At 41.1% G+C, this 19,513-nt stretch overlaps 1 protein-coding gene across 2 annotated transcripts in view; it reads left to right on the plus strand.

Annotated features, from left to right (window-relative positions):
- USP32 (ubiquitin specific peptidase 32) overlaps positions 1-19,513 on the plus strand; it is a 229,128-nt gene that overhangs the window by 110,727 nt on the left and 98,888 nt on the right. For both annotated transcript variants that reach the window (XM_066575111.1, XM_066575112.1), the window contains exons 6-10: positions 4,769-4,900; positions 8,070-8,177; positions 10,057-10,172; positions 10,904-10,966; positions 12,808-12,891. In XM_066575111.1, coding sequence (XP_066431208.1) covers positions 4,769-4,900; positions 8,070-8,177; positions 10,057-10,172; positions 10,904-10,966; positions 12,808-12,891 — 503 coding nt within the window. The remainder of the gene's footprint in view (positions 1-4,768; positions 4,901-8,069; positions 8,178-10,056; positions 10,173-10,903; positions 10,967-12,807; positions 12,892-19,513) is intronic.

Consider the following 19,513-nt stretch of genomic DNA (forward strand, 5'->3'; position numbering starts at 1 on the left):
CATGGGCATTAGCCCCTAAGGGAATCTGTCACCTGACTAAAGCACCATAAAGTAACTAACTTATGATGCTGTTATGGCAGGTGAAAGGGAGGCTGGGTGATGTATATTTACACTCGCCCTCCTCCTGGTTTCTGTGGTGTCCAACTGAAGTCCGCATGGCACAAAAAAAAATCTGATGCTTTTCAGAGTACCATGTGCGTGCTTTTTCATAGACTTGTATGGTGAGCGTTTGCACTGACTCTGAAAAGAGTCAGATTTCTGTGCGCCACAGGAACGAGGAAGCGGGTGAGTATGAAAAATACAGCACCCAGCTCCCTGTCACCTGCCATTATGGCACCATAAATTAGTTGATGGTGCTTTTAGGCAGATGACAGGTTCCCTTTAATAAGACACATAAACAACCTTAATGCCCAGTTTGAGTAAAGCTGGCCATACAAATTAGGTCAAGGGGGTTGCTAATTGAATAACCATTGAACAAAAGATCATCTAGTGAACATTCATGCCACAGCCATAAACGTTTTAGCCCACGTTAGCTGTCACAGATTGGTACTATATGTTCTTGGAATATTTTCAACGAAAGATTGTTTGAAGAGAAGATCTTTCATCCAACTACTGGACAAAAATTTCAAAGACCACTGATATCTTTTGAGACAATGATGGTCTATTATCTGTTGAATAAAACAACCTTCCATTGTTAAACTTTACCAGACAAGTGATCATTTTGGTTAAAATCATCCACTTTAGTCTGTATATGAGCACCTTAAGATATTCATGTCTTTAGCAATATCACTTTCTCTCTATTGATCTGCTCTTTCGGCTGACGGCAGCAGGAAGTAAATAGCCGCAGTACTGTAATTCTAGTCTTCTGCTCCGCATGCTCTGTGACATAAGCAGAGGTCACTGTCAGAGTTCATCTCTTCCCTTTCCCTACACAGTGACCTATTTATCAGTGAAGTGTTCCTGTGTTATCTGCCCTCTGCTTTATGATAGACTAGCTGATCTACCCGGCTTCACTCGAGTTAATTTGATACAGTTGTTTACGTGTTCGCATGGAAAATGTAATGAAGTGGTTACTTTAGAGGAATCAAAGACTAAAATATGTATACACATACAGGAGTGTTAGATTCTCCTCAGGCTGCATGTACCGATGCCCCTCTGCAGAATGCTTCACCCCTCGCACTCAACTCACTTAGGACCTACAGAATGCTCTTTCCAAATTCCATGCTTGTACGACACCGGGAAGTTACATTACATAGGGGTGCACTTACTTTTACAATTAGCATTGAATAATTGAGTTGTGAGATCCACCCCCATTCCCCCCGCCACACACACACACACACACACACACACACCACCGTTACTTTTCCTATTTAGGAACAAAAGAATGCCAATTTCATGTTTGTACGACATCGGGAACTTGAAGAATTACTGGCTAGTCAGTCAGTGAGGGCTTTCACCTTTAAGACTCAGAACCACTTGCTTTTTTTTAACGCTGCAATGTTGCTGTTTTTTTTTTGTTTTTTTTACCGCGACGGTCAATGGGACTTTCTAATGTTAAAAACGCATCGCAAGTTGGTGTTTTGCAATTTTTGTGCGATGCGTTTTTAACATTAGAAAGTCTCATTGACAATCGCGTGAAAATTACAAAGCAATATTGCGTGAAAAAAAGCGCAAGAAAAACGCAAGTCTGCAGGAGCCCTAAGGGCTAATGCCCACAGATGGATTATCGCTGCAGAATTCATGGCCAGACGCCCGCCGCGAATTTCGCAGCTATGTCCGTCCATTGACATGCTGTGTTAAAAGATTCTCCCCTGCCCACGAGTGGAAATCACCTGCAATATTCTACTCGCGTGGGAGAATCGCAGCATGTTCTATTTTGTGCAGAAAATCATACAGACCGCTTCCATTGCAGTCAATGGAAGCTGTCCATCCTGTGATATTCCACGCTGTTGGGCACTGTGGAGTATCGCAGGAATCCGCATCACAACCCAGCGCCTGCGCGTCATGTACTGCACTGCGCATGTGTGCTGGTTCGCCAGGCAAGACACTTGCGGCGGATCCGGACAGGTGAGTATAGGGTCTCTGGGGGGGTGCAGGGTCTGATTTCACAGTCGGAATCCGAACCAGCCATGGGCATGAAGCCATATATATAATATATATTTATAAATACTAAACCTGCCTACCTCCACAATGAATCTGTATAGCAACTGTTGAAAAGTCATCAATCAGCTTTTGTCTTAAATGTGCATATTTCAAAAATATTTATCACTTGGTTATTTTCTGATTGATAATCTCACTGTAAACATCACATATATTTTAAAAGTATTTCTCCTTGTTTATTTTTTTATTAAAGTTTTTGTTTAATATTTACATATAAATATACAAGTGTGTAATTTATTTTCTGGCATATAATTGGAAAAACTGGCTATTTACCATGTATTAAATAAACATTATTTTGTGCCCCCGATGGCGTTTGTAGTACATTAGATCTGTGCCTAGATTGCACTTTCTGTGAGCAGCTCTAGTACACTTGCCCAGCAAAGTTGTGCCCTTGGATATTTTGTTGGCAGCTATGTCACTGTTGTCAGCCTTTTTGTGAGCAAATGTTTGACTGCAGTGTCCTTCAGCTGAGATTACGGACAGGAGGTACACTTTTTAATGTAAAATATAGTTCTTCTATGACACCACTTCTGCATCCAATGTCTCGACATTTGATAACCCCGTAACTATTTTCCTATGTCATGTTGCCATTTAATATCATTTTATCGTAGTCTTATTGTACAGATACACCAGGAGGCTATTTGCAATAAAGAATAATGTATATTTGACAATAAGTGCACACACGGATTCCACTGCTGAATCCCGAAGCGGAATCCAGCTGTTCCCCCATACATTGACAGGAAAATATATTTTCTTACATGTCCAGATCCAGAGCGGGTCTCCTCCATGCCGGACGGATCTTCTTTCTTCAGCACAGCGGATTCGTCCTGACGTGCCGGACACATGCACAGTGCAATTTAAAAACTAAAATAAAATCTCCTGCTTTCCCGTGGATCCGCGGTACGTCCACAGTGACTGCTGTGGCTGTGCCGTGGATCAGGTGGCTTCCATTGACTTCAATGGAAGCCGATCCGCAGAAAAGTGGAGCATGCTGCAATTTCTTCCCGCATGCCGGAAAAAAATCACATCCACATGCTCTAAATTGTTTTATGGATGCTAATGCATCCCTATGGGCTCGTAGAGCTGCAGATCTCCCGCAGATTTTATAATTAAAATCCGCCGGTGGACATAGCCTAAGAGTCACAAATGTGTATCTCTGGTTGACCCAAGAATACAAACGTTCCTACATAAATGTTTGTTTTACTACAGCTTTAACAGTCTGTTATACAACTATAAATCTATGGAAAAGCTCATCTGTGTCTAGCAACTCTAGTGATGACATAAGGATTGGGCATGTGGATATCCAACACGCCCAACCCTTATTTACTTTGACAGCTGCTGTCGGTGGGGAAAATCTGGGCACCACCATGCATAGATGATGATCCGTTCCCACCTAAATCGACTGGTTCTACCAATATTCATCTGTGTAAGGGCAGCCTTATATTGAATTAGTTTGTGGACAGCGTTATATGCAATTCCCTTATTTGTCATCTGTATGCTGAATCCTGATGGACAGAGAGCAGGCAGCAAAGAGGGAAACTTACTCCATGTGATACCAATGTTCACTCAACAAATGTATATAGACTGTCACATGGTAACAGATAAATCGGATAAAGCTGGTATATTGCAAAACTGCACTTCCATGACCGTTGCCATCATTCTTTCTTGCTTATACAAATAATTAATCCTGGAGTATTCTTTTGAAGTTTGCAAAGACCAGTGGGCTTGTATTTGTCTTTCAAAGATAATGGCACCATTGATTGGCGATATTGTTTGCTTGACTAGGTTTTCCGACAATAGATAAGATCATTTAACATTTACTACCATACTTAACTTAGTACTTTGATCCTGTACACCTTAACATTACAGTCCAAATAATAAAATAACCTTCTTTACATTTTCCTGGAGTCTTGACTACAACAATAGGTATAGTAAAAAGGGGCAGGCTTATATTTTTATTTCTTACGTAGGAAGTAGTAGGTTCCATCCGCTATTGCTCTGGCTCTAATAGACCTCCAGCAAAACTGACTCGTCCCTTTGATCCAAAAATACTTCAGAGGAGCACATGAAGAAACAAAACTGTGAAAGACCCCTACTTGTGATATGTATTCCAAACGGTTTACAGATCTTGCTGAGAGCCCTGTAGGATGTTTAAATGTCTTTTTCGTATGTTTTTCCTCGATGTGCAGATGTGTCCACCCATTGCTTTGTGCAGATTTTTTCGGATCCCAAATTTCTTGTGACATACGTTATTGTACCATTTTTCAAAGCTGGTCATCTTGTGCCACCCATCTTTGTATATGTGTAGGGGTAGGTAAGGAAGGACGTATCTGTGCCTTTCTTGTGTAAATTGTAATTGGCTTGTATTTGGATGCTATGGGTTTTTTTCTGTGCTGATTTATATGTCAATTTAATTTTACATTAAGCAGTTTTTAGTGTTTATAGATTATGTAATAGGAGCTTTTTTACGAAGTAGGCAAAATGGGAAATACATGCTTACCAATAAAGGTTTGATTACTTTGGTCTGTTTTTTCATATCTAGGAATATTTATGTTACTAATTGACTTGTAAGTATACTAATGCTCAATTTTATGGATTACATTCACAGTGGAAGAATCTGACATCATTGACCTGGAAAAAAGATATTGGCTATTAAAGGCTCAATCAAGGACTGGACGCTTTGACCTGGAAACATTTGTTCCTTTGATTTCTCCACCAATTCATCAGTCCTTGAGTGAAGGTACTTTATGGTAGAATGTAGATATAACTTATCGTTGGAACAATCGTGGAAACCTCTGATTACATTGAAAGCCATTTATGGTTCCCAGATTATCCTAGCAACTTTGATTTAGAACTTGTTTGTGGGTTTGCGTTCATAGAACCGTATGCTTTTTTGATAATACATTGATATGCTTCAGACTTGAACCCTTAAAGACCAGGCTGTTTTGTACCTTAAGGCCGCCTGCACACGAGCGTTCCGGATTCCACTAGCGGATTTTCACGCGCGTATGGTACCTAAATGTGCTTGCGGATAGGTGCGGATGCGTGAAAAATCACGCGCGGATATACGCGGATGTGTTGCGGAAAAAAACGCGCAGAAAAATCCGGAAGACACCCTTATTGTAAACCCAACCCCTAGAGAACTGCCCATTCCCTGGAAAACAGCTTAAAAACCAACACCCAGACTCAGTTTTGTCCCTCTTGCTTGTGCGAGCACCGTTAAATTATTCTGGCAACATGCTTTCACCCGGTGAGCAGATGTCTTTGTGGGCATGGTTGATCCATGTCACTTTTTTCGGACGTACTATAAAAATACTATATAAGTGTGGTAACGTAGTAATCGTACTGACCCATAGAATAAAAATATCGGGTCGTTTTTGTTGCACTTTGCGCGCTGCAGAAACAGGACGCACCGAAAGATGGTGGAAAGTGTTTTTTTTTTCTCTCCGATAACAATTTTTAAAGGTTTTTCAGTAAATTATATGGTACAATAAATAGTGCCATTGCAAAAAAATAACAAGCCCTTATACAGCGACGTCGATGGATAAATAAAGGAACTACGATTTTTTAGGGAGTAGGGGGAAAAAAAGGAAAAAAGCAAAAAAGCTCCGTCACTAAGGGGTTAAAAGTGGGGATGGAAAAAAAGCACAATAAAAACAAAAGTAAAACTGCTTGGCCACTAAGGGGTTAAAATGAAAAAAAAAGTACATTTGACGCAATAGCGAATAATACTCACGCAAGTTCTTCTGTTCTGCTTCTACTGCGTTCGTCCACGCATCCCCATAAACCTGCGCGGACAGTAGACGCCAGGATTGTTCCTTTCTGTTCTTGTCGAGGTATTCTGGGGAGTTACTGTCCCATAGGCTGGGGAAGTCCTGCATGATTGCCACAAGTTTCCCCATGTCGATCATTATGGCTTGTGGCAGGCTGGTGTCTGCTGGCTGCTCTCTGGTAGATGAGGGGACTGAAAGGACAGATCTGCAGTTGAAATGTGCCTGTGAAGCTCTGCTGTGTGTTGGGACGCCTCCTACCATGCCTACTTCCTGTAGTCATAGCAACCAGTGACTCCATCCGCAGCTGCACTGCGGATGTACTGCGTGAAAAAACGCACCCATTCACTTGTATTGGAGGCTTCACGCGCATGATCCGACCAAAATTAGAACAGGTCGCAGATTTTTTCACGCGCGTGAAAAAACGCGATACACATCCGTCCGTCTGGGGACAACTGCGGATCCTCATAGGAGTATATTGGCTGCGGTCTGGGGCAGATTATGTGCCTAAAATCACGCGCTTGAAATTCTGCTCGTGTGCAGGCACCCTAAGGATCAGACACGTTTTTGGGATTTTACCCATGTGGTGGTTTAACTGCCCAATTTTTTTTTTCCTTCAGCTACCAAAATTATTTTTGCTGCGTTTTTTTTTCCATGACTTATAGGGATATTTTTAAAAATATCTTTTTCACTCACTCCCCCCCCGATTTTTGGTTTTATTGGGGGAAAAAAACTTTTAAAAAGTTGTTTTCTTTGTTTTGTTTTTTTACATTTATAGTTTTTTTAAAATTAGTATATATAAAATAAAGTATGGGAATGGGCTCCTCATTTTGTTTTGGACATTTTCATATAATATGTATTCTTTCAGATTACAGAACGCATACAGCGACTGTTTTGTTTGGCGTTGGCTTTGGATTATTTTCTTTGTGTATATTTTTATTTTATTCTGTAATTTTTTTAAACTTATTTATAGAATTCTTTCTTATCATCTATACCCCCCATGACATCATACAAGAACTCTGGGTGACATTCACATGTTTTTGTTTTTTTTATTATAATATCAGCTCTGCCAGTTACTATTGTCACTGCCAGTGATTATTTTCTCTGTAACTGGGGCTCGTATAAATGCTGCTCTTATGGATGCCCTAGCTACTTTTCCACTGTAGCTGGGGCATCTATAGGAGCAGCATCCATAGGAGCCCCAGTTACAGAGGAAAATATCCCCTGTGACAATAGTCACTGGCAGAGCTGATCAGGATCTGCTAGGACCCTGCAGCTCTGCTGGGCCACGGGCTCCCGGCAGTGATGTGATCACCGGCTCGCGTAGTGGAAGTTCCACTTTCACTTCTTAGTACATAGCGCTCGTTGAGCGCTTTGTACTAGGTAAAAGAGAAGGCAGAAGTGGTTAACGACCACTTCTCCTTTAGGTTCTGATTGCAGAAGCAGGGGCTTTAATCCCCTGCCGTATTTCTGCAATTAATCAGGATTAAAGCCCAGGGCCAAGCACCGTAAATTTACAGCACTTGGGCCTTAAGGGGTTAAAAGAGATTTGCTAAACAAAATGTTAGCCTTCTATTGTAAATTCTTGAATGAAGTTTATGATGTGTAAAATTGTATGTGTTTTTGGCAGTCTGGTGCCTACTGCAGCAGGTTTTAAAACTGTTTAAGGAAAAAGGAGCAAAAGTATTTATCTTGCTTAGAGAGTTGCACCAAATATACATGTACCTTTTATTATAATTTTGGTGCCATTGTCTCATTAATTCACGGGCCATGCTATTGATAATCCTCCCTTTCCCCAAAGTGACATTTTTGGTTGATGTCACTGAAATGAAGGATGCAATTGGTAAATGCAGTCTGTGAAATGAATTCCCAAAAGCCCATTTTCTTGTTTTTTTTTTGTTTGTTTTTTTTATATTTCATAAAATATAAATTTTAACCTTTGAGATACGAGTGTGATTTTGTTTAGTCAATTTTCTTCAAATTTTAGTTTTCCTGCCTTATCACTTTTTAACTAAATTACTGCTAGAAGTCAAATTGAATTTGTTTTGGGGCTGATTTCAGTTTTGATATAGTTTTTATAGTGTATTTTAAAAGAGAAAGTTGAAAACTAGATTAACAAGTGTTCTTTTCTTATTTTAGGTTTGTTTAATGCATTTGATGAAAACCGTGATAACCACATAGACTTCAAGGAAATATCATGTGGTTTATCTGCTTGCTGTAGGGGACCACTAGCTGAGAGACAAAAATGTAACTATCATTTTGCTTTTATAAAGAAAAGGTCCTTGTTACTGGGAAAACTGATGGCCACTATTGCCTGTTTTATAGTTTTGAATTGACAATTTTAAGCGTGTAATACAGTTTTTGAACAATTGTCTACACATTGACTTGTCTTAAATGCTTCCTGTTTTGACCTAGTATATAATCATCTGCAGCAATATTCTTACAAGTTATTGATGGCATAGGAACACTGTTTTCTTTTGAACTTTTTCTTCATTCTTTAAGCTTGGGTTCACACGGGGCGGATTCCCGCCGGAAATCTCGCGGTTTGGCCGCAACAAAAACCGCGAGATTTCCGCCGGGAGAACCGCCGCCGAAAAAGCCGCGGCGGCTTTGAAGCGGCCCGGACGCTCGCTCTTTCGCTGCGGCCGGCACTCCCATAGATAAGAGCGCGGCCGCAGCGGAATGAAAAATAGAATGGACATGCTGCATATTCTGAAACCGCGGCTGCGACCGCCGCAGCCGCGGTTCCAGCCGGACTTAGCGCAGCGGATTGGCCGTCCCGTGTGGACAAGATTTCTGAGAAATCTCGTCTACATAGCTGGCTAATCCCGAGATTAGCGGCCGTGGGCCTATTTGCCGCGGCAAAACCGCGGCAAATCCGCCCTGTGTGAACCCAGCCTAATAAAGAATCAACTGGGTAAATTTTGTGTGATGAAAAAAGGGCATTTCTATCTTGGCAAGTAGGATAATTGCTGATGAGTGGGGATCGGGCCACTGAGATCCACGCCTATCCCAAGATTTCACCCCGGTACGTTCAGAAGTTCTAGCAGCAGTAACTGTACCTCTCCAAACGTGGAGATTGTCAGATGTTGCATACAGCTTACAGCCGTCGGCAATGGCCACGATGAAAGCTAGTGCCGATTGCAGGTGTTTAACTGCTCTGAAGCAGCAGTCAATGCTGACCTTGGCATCTAAGCAGCTAGCTTGTGTGGGACTTCCATATGTGCCTCCTAGGCCCTCCCCTGTGGCGCGATGACTTCCAGATGACTGTAAAGATATGCGGTCAGCTTTGACTGCAGAATATGAATAGTTAACGGACTTGCTCAAAGCTAGCTGTGATCGCGGGCAGTTGCCAGAGGTAGTCAGCTGTCTAAAATGGGTGCTAGGTATGGGAGATACTCTTCTCTCAAGCCCTTGCCATACATGCTTCACAACCATATAACCTAGGGCTTATTTACACAAGGGTATATCGGCCGGCGATTCCACGGCCGGACGATATACGCTTCCATCTAAGCAGTTCCCCCTTTCCCTCCCACTCACCGGCTTTCTGTGTCTCTCCTCCCCTCTAAACGGTTTGCAATGGGAGTGGGTGGGATGGGGTGTAGCTAAGCTCCTGCACCTCGCCGCCCCTTGCCCATAGCCAGCAATGGGAGTGGGCGGGACAGAGCGGAGATTGGCTCTGCGTCCGTCTCGTCCCCTCCCATTGCAAACGCCGGAGTGGAGGAGAGAGGCGGAGAGCGGGTGAGGGGGAGGGAAGGGGGGAAATTTCCTGACAATTGCTAGACTGAAGGTGCAGGCCAGCAATTAGTGCTATAACGCTAACATTAACAGTGCTTGTGCAATAGCACCTTTAAGTTACATCAGTATTAAAGAATAAGTTAATTTGAGACACAAGTTTTCCGACCGCTGACCTACAAACTCTCACATATGTAGTAAGTACAGATATTTTGACATGAACTTTTTCAGAAAAGATTTCATAAACTGGCAGGACTAGCAAAGATGAGAATTGGGCTTATAGTATATATATAAAAAAATGAGCCTTGGACAAGGCCCACTTACATATTTTATATTTGAAGAAAGTCATGCTTATTTTCCTCTTAAAATGTTTTTTCTTTTTTTTAACCAGTTTGCTTCAAGGTATTTGATATAGACCGTGATGGTGTTTTGTCTCGTACTGAACTGGAAGAGATGGTTCTTGCATTACTAGAGGTCTGGAAAGATAACCGCACTGATGCCATACCTGTAAGATCCCTCTTCACCTATGCTGTATATATAAGACAATACAGTAAATTTGGTATTGTATTACAGATAATTCTATTTAGGAATAATGGTGGCATTTAGTCTGTGCCTATCCACTGCCCATAGCATTCAATCAGTTCATAGGTGTCCATGTTTTCTAGTGAAGGCGCTTAATTCTCTTCTACTACTTTCTATAGCTATGCCCCATTGTATTTGATTCCTGCTTCTCAGAAATGTTCAGATTTTGGAACTTGCGTCTTGTATGTTAAAAGTGTATTCCCAACATCACATTGCTAGCTCAGTATGTTCTAGGCCAAAATCATTAATATTTGCAAATATGCCCCATTTTTGTTTTTAAACTGCAGCAGTCCTGACTTCTCCCCCCGACACCCCCTACACCTCGACACCCCTTCAAGCATCCCACCCCTTTGCTCTTGGACACAACCTCTAGTAGTTTTTCACTCTGGTCGAGCATGCTCAGTTCATCCTGTCTTCACTTCTATGTAACTGCTCTGTCGCTGTCTCTAGCATACAGGTGAGCTTACCATTTCGGTAAGCTCCCTTTCTAGCATATTGTCTATTGTAGAGGCTTTTGCCAGGCGATAGTGGACACAAAGAGCTTTGTTCATGCATCCAGACTAATGAGTTTCTGCAATTTTTAACATGTTTTTATTGAGTGCTTGTTGCAGTTACAGCTTATATATTTTCTTACCAGTATTCTCTACTTTTTACAGGAATTACACTTGAATCTTTCTGACATCATAGACAATATATTAAAAAGTCATGACACAACTAAGGTAAGCTGGTTTGTTCTTTTCATATATGCATCTATGTGTCAGAATTTGCAGAACAAGTTGACTATAAAACATTCGAAACCTCACCAGTGTGCTTCCATATTTTATTTAAGGGGGCAGCACCCCCAATTAGAATCCACAGTAAGACCATAATTGGTCAAATGGAAATTGCCTGATTGTACGTGTTTAAAAAAACTAATTTGGAAGGTCCTTTGACTAAGTTTACTGTCAGAAACTACACCATGCACTAAATAATTGTCAATAACATTTTAAAGCAATCCCCTGACTGATACATTCAACCCCATAACACTTCAGGGCATACATTTATGTACTGGAGGTTCGGGGTATGTATGGAGGGGAATCGGGGGTCAATTCAACTCTATACAATGTGGATGCCAGCTGTTTGTTACATCTGACACCCACCCACAACAGCTCCAATTAGCAGTGCCTCTGATCGCAGCTGTTAACCCTTTAAATGCCGCAGTCAATTCTTACAGCGGCATTTAAATGCCCTGATTGATTTTCCACACCCCTCCTTCCCGCAATTGTGGGGTGCCGTGCGGTTGCCATGGTAGCTGGGGGCCTTCTTAAAGCTCTCATGCCTGTGGTGTGGCTTGATTGCTTGTCAGATCGAAGTATAATGTAATACTCTGGCATTTCATCATACTGCAGGAGCGATGAAACCATCGCAGGTTGTTGTCTCCTAAAGAAAAAAAAAAAGTAAAAATCAGTTTTAAACTTTTATTTATTAAAAAAATAGAAGGTAATAGTTTTTTTTGTCTTTTTTTTTTTTTTAAATATAAAACCATTTGCCATACTTATAATAAAAAAATCTGAAAATCCCCCCCCCCCCCAAACATATTTGGTAGCGCTGTGTCCATGAAAGTGCAATCTATCAAAGTAACGCATCATTTACCCTGCACGGTGAACATCATCAGGGAAAAAAAGAAACGCCAGAATAGCCCTTTTTTTCAGACACCCAGAAAAAAATGTAATAAAAAGCGAACAAAAAGTTGTTGTATGTACGCCAAAGAATGGGTGAGCAGCAAGTCAGAGTAAGTCCAAAATGTCCAAATTTGACCTTTATATTCTCTACACCTGTATTATTAGCCAATCACGGTCAAAAGAATCCAACTGGTATTGTACCGTCCAACCCATAGTCTGTTGTTAGCCATTGTAATCCTCTTTCATGTATAATTTTCAAATACTGGTCATTGTAGCCATTTCTGCTGACTTTTGTCTTGTGTGTGGGTAACGTTAGGTGCGTAGCTACATTAAGTGAGACTCCATCAACAAACAAATTTACATGAATGACTTAATAGCAGCAGGGTTTACGTGATAGACTGGAGTTTGTCCAGACACCAGTCTATAATATATGGCTACACTTGTAAATAACTTTTCTCTCTGCTGTCTAAGTTGCATGAAAGAACGTAAAACAGCTTTGCAAGAAGAATGTGGAAAAATTACAGTGCTTGTATTTGCTAAAACTTGTAAAGACTCATCCACAAACACTCAAAGTTGTAATTGAGTCCAAAGGAGTCTCTTCGACATACCGGCTTGAAGGGAACTAACGCATCCAATTGTTTCTAACTATTGTAATGAATGTGTTTAACTTTATTTGCAGAAGTATTGTTTGTTGCCCCAAATCCTTAACGAAATCCACTGTAGTTCTCTAAAACATAAGAGTGCAAGGAGTTGCCTATAACCTAAAAGTTGTTAACATTTAATATGAGATTGGCATCTCTTACAGCAGCCAACCGTTTTCTTGCTGTAAATGTTTTCCCCCCCTCTATACCCTCTATTTGGTTAATAAGATACCTCCTACTATTTGCTCCTTTCTACAGAGTGGGCACCTCACACTGGAAGATTACCAGATATGGAGTGTTAAAAGTGCTCTTGCCAACGAGTTTTTAAACCTTCTTTTCCAGGTAAGCATTGTTATCATTCTTAATTTATAATGGGAAGACTTATTCTATGTGAGTGTTTTTTCCCTTTGTGAAAAGCTACCATTATATATTATTGACCAAATAAAAAGTAGTGTTTTAGTGAAAGTGCACAGAATTAGAGCTAGAGAGGTGTACCAATTCAGTTTTGTTTTCATAGTTTTACCATGTAAAATGCAATTGTGAGATGCTTTCCCTCAACTTTTTAAATTTTTTTTATTTAGTAGCGTTGGTGTAATGTCATGAGAAATCTGGTAAAATAAGCCTAAATACTGCATATGTATTTGGGAGTGCAATGTTCTGCGGGAATACTAGTGTGACGCTCTCAAGTTCTTGGAGTCCCATCTGGGAAGCAATGAGAATTTTGTATCTTAAGCTGTGTTTCTTTGGACTTGTGAATGGCGTTCAGGCGGATGTTGTGACCCATCCTCTGTATAAGCTATTACTCTGTTTTTTTTTTTTTAAAAAGTAATCTTGATTAGCTGCAAACCTCCTAAGAAACCGAACAGAAATTCTTGGATACATGAAGTTAGCAATGTAGTGATTATGTGTAAGTTAACGTATACAGGCTGTGGTTGTCCTGCCAAATTGAATGGGGCCATTGGAGAGATTGTCCGGATACTACACTAGCTACATCTGATTAATTCTGTTCAGATATGCTGGTGCTCCCACCTTATGGATCTTCTGCTCCTTATTTTATTCAGCAGTCGTGCTGTGTGAGTTATCTTGGTTTTTTTTTTCTTTATTTTTTCCCTCTTTTTTTGGTTCCCCAGTTGTGACTCAATAAATATTTTTTTTATTTTCATACTAAAAAGGCTATTGTACTTTGGTGAAATATAAGAAAATCTTTACTATGTTGCGTTGCATTGCATTTATGACAACATAATATTAGGTTGTTCTTGTTTACTGATTTTTGTATTCGTTTGGTACTTCTTCATTTTGAATATTTATCTTTGCTCTTTTATTTGTCAATTTGTCCAATAAACAGTCTTTTTAAAAAAAAGTATGCAAGCCTTAATAAAACTATGTAGTTTGCCAACTATGACATCACATGGAATTTTTTTACGCCCCTTGTGAACCCAGCCTTTAGCATCAATAACATCCAAAGAGAAATTAAGAACATATACAGATACAAAATTAACATGGGACAGGTGGGTGGGGGGTGAACAAGCTGAGAAAATACAAGTACTTTGTTGGCATGTTAAAGAACGTCAGGGCGGTGGTTTTTTTCGATGACTAGATTTGGATTTAATTGACCAGTGAGGTTTTTGTGTAGAGGGAAGGGTTGTCTTTTAGTATCTTGGGGGTCTGCATCCGATGTTATCATTTTGAGGGATTTAGGATTGGAGGTGATATAAAAAATTAGGGATATTAACAAAGGTAATGCATGGTTTCCAGACTGATTCAAACCAGAGTACGGGTTTGTCATTTGTAAGTATCCTACTAATCCGGGTAATAAGTGGGTCAAAGCGTAATTGTGATTTTAACCATTGTTGGCCAATATACGTACAAGCAGCCATAGTGATGAATTGTGAAAGCTTAAAGGAGTAGTGATGAGTGAGCATACTCGCTAAGGGCAATTGCTCGAGTGAGCATTGCCCTTAGCGAGTACCTGCCCGCTCGAGAGAAAAGGTTCGGCTGCCAGCGGCGGGCTGGGAGCGGCGGAGGAGAGTGGGGAGGAACGGAGGGGAGATCTCTCCCCCCGCTCCCTCCTGCTCACTGCCGCAACTCACCTGTCACCCGTGCTGGCACCTGAACCTTCTCTGCCGAGCGGGGAGATACTTGCTAAGGACAATGCTCGCTCGAGTAATTGTCCTTAGCGAGTATGCTCGCTCATCTCTATAAAGGAGCCTTGCAAAAATTTGGGTGTTTATTACCTAGTAGCAGTCTATCATGGGAACCACCTTTTTGGATTAGACCTGTTCAGAGGAGATAATGGGGGTGACCTTTTTCCAAAAGGCATGCGCTATAGGGCAGGACCATCAGATGTGTAGATGGGGAGCCAATGTCGTTGCATTCTCTAAAATACAGGTTGGAGATTTCGGGATAGATGGCATGTATTTGAGATAGCACTAAATAAGCTCTATGTAGAACCTTGAGAGATGTTTTCGTTAAACTAACTTGCCAACTATTTTTACTTTAGCTCTCACTGCAGTGGCACCATCTTTCTATAGTTAAGGAGGAATTCAAGTATGATTCCCACTGGGTCATATAGGGTAGTTTAATTTGTTTTGTTTTATTTAGAGTGTTGTAGAGATGTGATAAAGTGCCTGGGTAAATTGGGCAGTATTTGCATAACACCTGTAGTGTGTTCAAAAATGGAATACCTGGGTTATTCTCCGTCAGATGACCCAATTTTTAGCTGTGCAAAAATGTCACACCAGTTGAAATGGGACATACGTGATCGAATATATACGCTACCGGAAAAGATAGGTCTTGCACTATCTTTCGACTGATACGCTCTGGTGGCTCCCGTAGTCTCCTATTGGAGCTGCAAAAAAAAAAGGGAAGGGGAAGTGAGTTTAGCTGCGTCCAACACAGGAAAAAGCTTACAGGTGCCTCTATTTAGGCATTAAAAGTCATTCCGAGGATTTCTGCCAACTGAGGGATTTCCGGCTGCAGCGTATTTTTTCACTTTAATACATCACACTCGGCCGTGTAAAAGGACAAGAAAACATTAATTAAGCTCGGACCTTTATCGTAGCTTCTCTTCACGCGATTTTCGTCCGCGATGCGACCAGCGTGAAAACGCATACGCTTGTGTGAATAAAGCCTTACACTTTTTTTTTATTTTTTATTTGGGTATCAATTGGCTTCAATTGGTTCCCATTCTTTACTTTCTCTGATGTAATCTGCCAGAGCTTGTTACTCATCTTATGCCGTTTACTTCACTTGGAACAGTCGCCTGCCCCTGATCTTCTTGGGCAAATAAAGTCTGCTGACATCACTATGTGGATGTGAACTATAGTGAATGGTCATCAGTTTTCTTTCTTTTTTTTTTTTTTAACGATTTTAAAGCATCCAGTTTGGCTTGAGTCCAATCAATAATAGCAGCAGTGTATCTAATGATGTGTATAGCCCAGATGGTAATGGCTTTGATGATATTCCTCAGTATTTTCCTCACGCTTTGGGCTTATTTACACAAGCGTATAATGGTCAGGTTTTCACAGCCGGCTGATATACGCTTCCATCTGTGAAGTCGCCCCTTGCCCTCCCCCTTAGTGTCTCTCTTTCTCTCCTCCCCTCTGAACGGTTTGCAATGGTAGTGGATGGGGCGGGGCTAAGCTCCCACCCCTTGTTTATAGCCAGCAATGGGAGTGGGCAGGACAGATTGGAGCTTAGCTTTGCCCCCTCTCATTGCAAATGCTGGAGTGGAGGAGAGAGGCAATGAGCCAGTGAGGGGGAGGGAAGGAGGAAACTGCTTTAACGGAAGTGTATATTTGCCAGCCGTGAAAACGCCAGCCGCTATATGCTTGTGTAAATAAACCCAAAGAGTGAGGAAAATACTGAGGAATATCATCCAAGCCATTAACATATGGGCTATACACATCATTAGATACACTGCTGCTATCATTGATTGGACCTAATTTTCCACAATTTTTCCCTTTTTTTCAATTAAACAGTTCCGCTCTCATCCAGGCCAAATTCCACGGGGATCTCTGTATTGCATATATCACGTGTTCATCAACGACTGGATTTCTACTTTTTTTTTTCCTGTACAATTTCAGGTCATTCTTGTGCAGCAGGTGTGAAATTTTTATTTTGAGTGCTTAGAAGTTCTTTTAAAGAATGGTAGACAGTGGGATCACGGTGATGATAAACGGTGATGACAGAGATACCCTGGAAGATTCCACTGTTTTTTAACTTTCGTTTCAAACTAACAATTCTGTGTTTTCCAGTGTTCCATCATGTTATTCAGGAATAAGCGGATGCTTTGAATGATGCCTACAATTTCCAGACATTTAATAATCCAGCTGTGTGGAAGTGGACAGACTGCCTTGTAGTTGATCCACACTGTATAGATTAATTGTTCTCTTTTTGCCCTTCTTCAGAATCCTCTGTCAGAACCCGGTCTTTTGAGTCTCTGTGCCGTTGATGTCTATTTTCCTCCACTGGCAGCATGCTATTTGCCTTTATATAGCATTAGATTTTATTTACAAGTGCTCCATACGGTAGTTTAAACATGTTGGGAGAGAAGTTATTTGCATGTAATTTCCTTTTGTTCGTGTGTTCCTTTTGGACCTTTTTGGATTTGATATGTTCTGTCAGTTGTCAACTGGTCCTGCCAGTTTGTAGTTTAATAGAATTCCTCAGCCATTACAGGATGAAGGTTGGTCAGATGTTTGAGCCAAAAGTCATGCAGTTGGTCATGGCTGCATGGTGTCCAGTTCTTGACTTTCTTCGCTCGTTTTTGCAGCATTTCTGATGTTACTAGTACCAATTTCTCAATTAATCCACCGATCATTTTTTGTTAATATATTTTTTTTTTTCATTTTCCCACAGTTTCTTCCAGAATTGGGTTGTTCTAATCTTATATTTTAAATTTTTTTGTCTGTTACTGATTCAGACTTTGATAGAATCGTCTTTGATCTGATAGAAACAATTGGTTTTGTTTGTACTGGATAACTCGAGCATCATATCTTTCGATTTTCTTGGCTGTAGCTATGATTTGTTGTGTCATGATTTACAGTGTTTCATCGACTCTTGTGCTCAGCCAGTGTTTCTTAATCAATTGCCTTTTGATCTTAAAGGGGTTGTCCCGCGCCGAAACGTTTTTTTTTTTTTTCAATAGCCCCCCATTCGGCGTGTGACAAACCCGATGCAGGGGTTAAACAAGAAAACCGCACAGTGCTTACCTGAATCCCCACGCTCCGGTGACTTCTTACTTACCTGCTGAAGATGGCCGCCGGGATCTTTTCCCTCGGTGGACCGCAGGGCTTCTGTGCAGTCCATTGCCGATTCCAGCCTCCTGATTGGCTGGAATCGGCACGTGACGGGGCGGAGCTACAAGGAGCCGCTCTCCGGCACGAGCGGCCCCATTGAGAAAAGAAGAAGACCGGACTGCGCGTCTAATCTGGAGATTAGACGCTGAAAATTAGACGGCACCATGGAGACGAGGACGCTAGCAACGGAACAGGTAAGTGAATAACTTCTTATAACTTCTGTATGGCTCATAATTAATGCACAATGTACATTACAAAGTGCATTAATATGGCCATACAGAAGTGTATAGACCCACTTGCTTTCGCGGGACAACCCCTTTAATGTTCTTTAACTCTTGCTCTTTCATATTCTTCAAATTGCTTGTGTCTGTCTGCAACTTCAGAATTTGCAACTCCAGTTGAGGTTTTTCCCTCTTTGGTTTTGTGTTAGATTTTGCTCGGAGTCTTTGTTATTGAGTCCCAATTTTTCAGTTATAACCACTGCTGCACTTTAAATAAAATCAATTGAAGAAACTAACTAGCTGACTTAAACTGTTTTGTTGATGTCACTCATGAGTGGTGCCAGGTGTTTTTTAGTAATTGTACTTTAATTTTTTTAATCGGTGTGAGTTTTTTAATGAGGCAGATTACAACATAACCAACCCCACATACAAAGATTACTTTATGCTTCACCTTTTCAAGTTAAAGCAGTACATTCAATACTATATAATCCTGAACATTTCTGCTCACACAAATGCCTAAATACTTGAATTTCTCTACTTGGGGTACTACAACCATTTCAGTCTGTGCCAACTGCGCTTTAATGGAGGTTTGTAATGCAGACTTAGTTCTTTTGATGAGTAGACCCGAATATTTCCCAAATTTGTTTATAATGCCCATAAAACCTCATTTTCACTGGGGAGTCACACAGGTAGACCCATTTAACTCTATTAAAAGCCTTAGTAGCATCCACTGAAAGTATAGCTTTGTTGTCTGGGCTTCTCAAGGCTACCTGCAGATTGGGAAGAAGTCTAGGGATATTAATAGCTGTAGATTTAAAGGACATAATCCTGGTTTGATCCAAATGGATTACCGAAGTAATCACCCTGTTCAAACTGTTTACCAGAACCTTCACCAAGATCTTAATTTCGGCAGTAAGAAGGGATCTTGATCTATAGGAGTCAGGAAGTTCTAGATCTTTATCTGGTTGGGGTAATTCTACTTCTAGTACTATAGCTTCATATAAGCATGCTGCAAGTGACCTCCTATCAGATGTATGCAAATGCATAGCATGTAACTAAGGAAGCAATTCTTAAACTTTATACACTTCAAATGGTAAGCTACGCATTCATCCCCAGTGCTTTTTCATTAGCCATATCTCCCACTGCCTCCTGTAGGTCATACAAAGTTATGGGCTCATCCAATGTTATCTTATGGCTATTTAACACCTTCCCGCTATATGACGTATCGGTACGTCATAGGAGCCTGGTACTTCCCACAACATGACATACCGGTACGTCATCGGGATAGCGCGAGATCATGACTGACCTCGCGCTATCCCGCAGCGGGAGCCGGCTGTCAGTCACAGCCGGCATCCCGCTGCAACAGCAGGGGGGCATCAGAGATGCACCCACCCGCTGTTAACCCCTTCCCCCGGCAGGGAAAGAGTACACAGAGGGAGCGCG

This window comes from Eleutherodactylus coqui, chromosome 1, assembly GCF_035609145.1.
Source record: "Eleutherodactylus coqui strain aEleCoq1 chromosome 1, aEleCoq1.hap1, whole genome shotgun sequence".
NCBI lineage: Eukaryota > Metazoa > Chordata > Amphibia > Anura > Eleutherodactylidae > Eleutherodactylus > Eleutherodactylus coqui.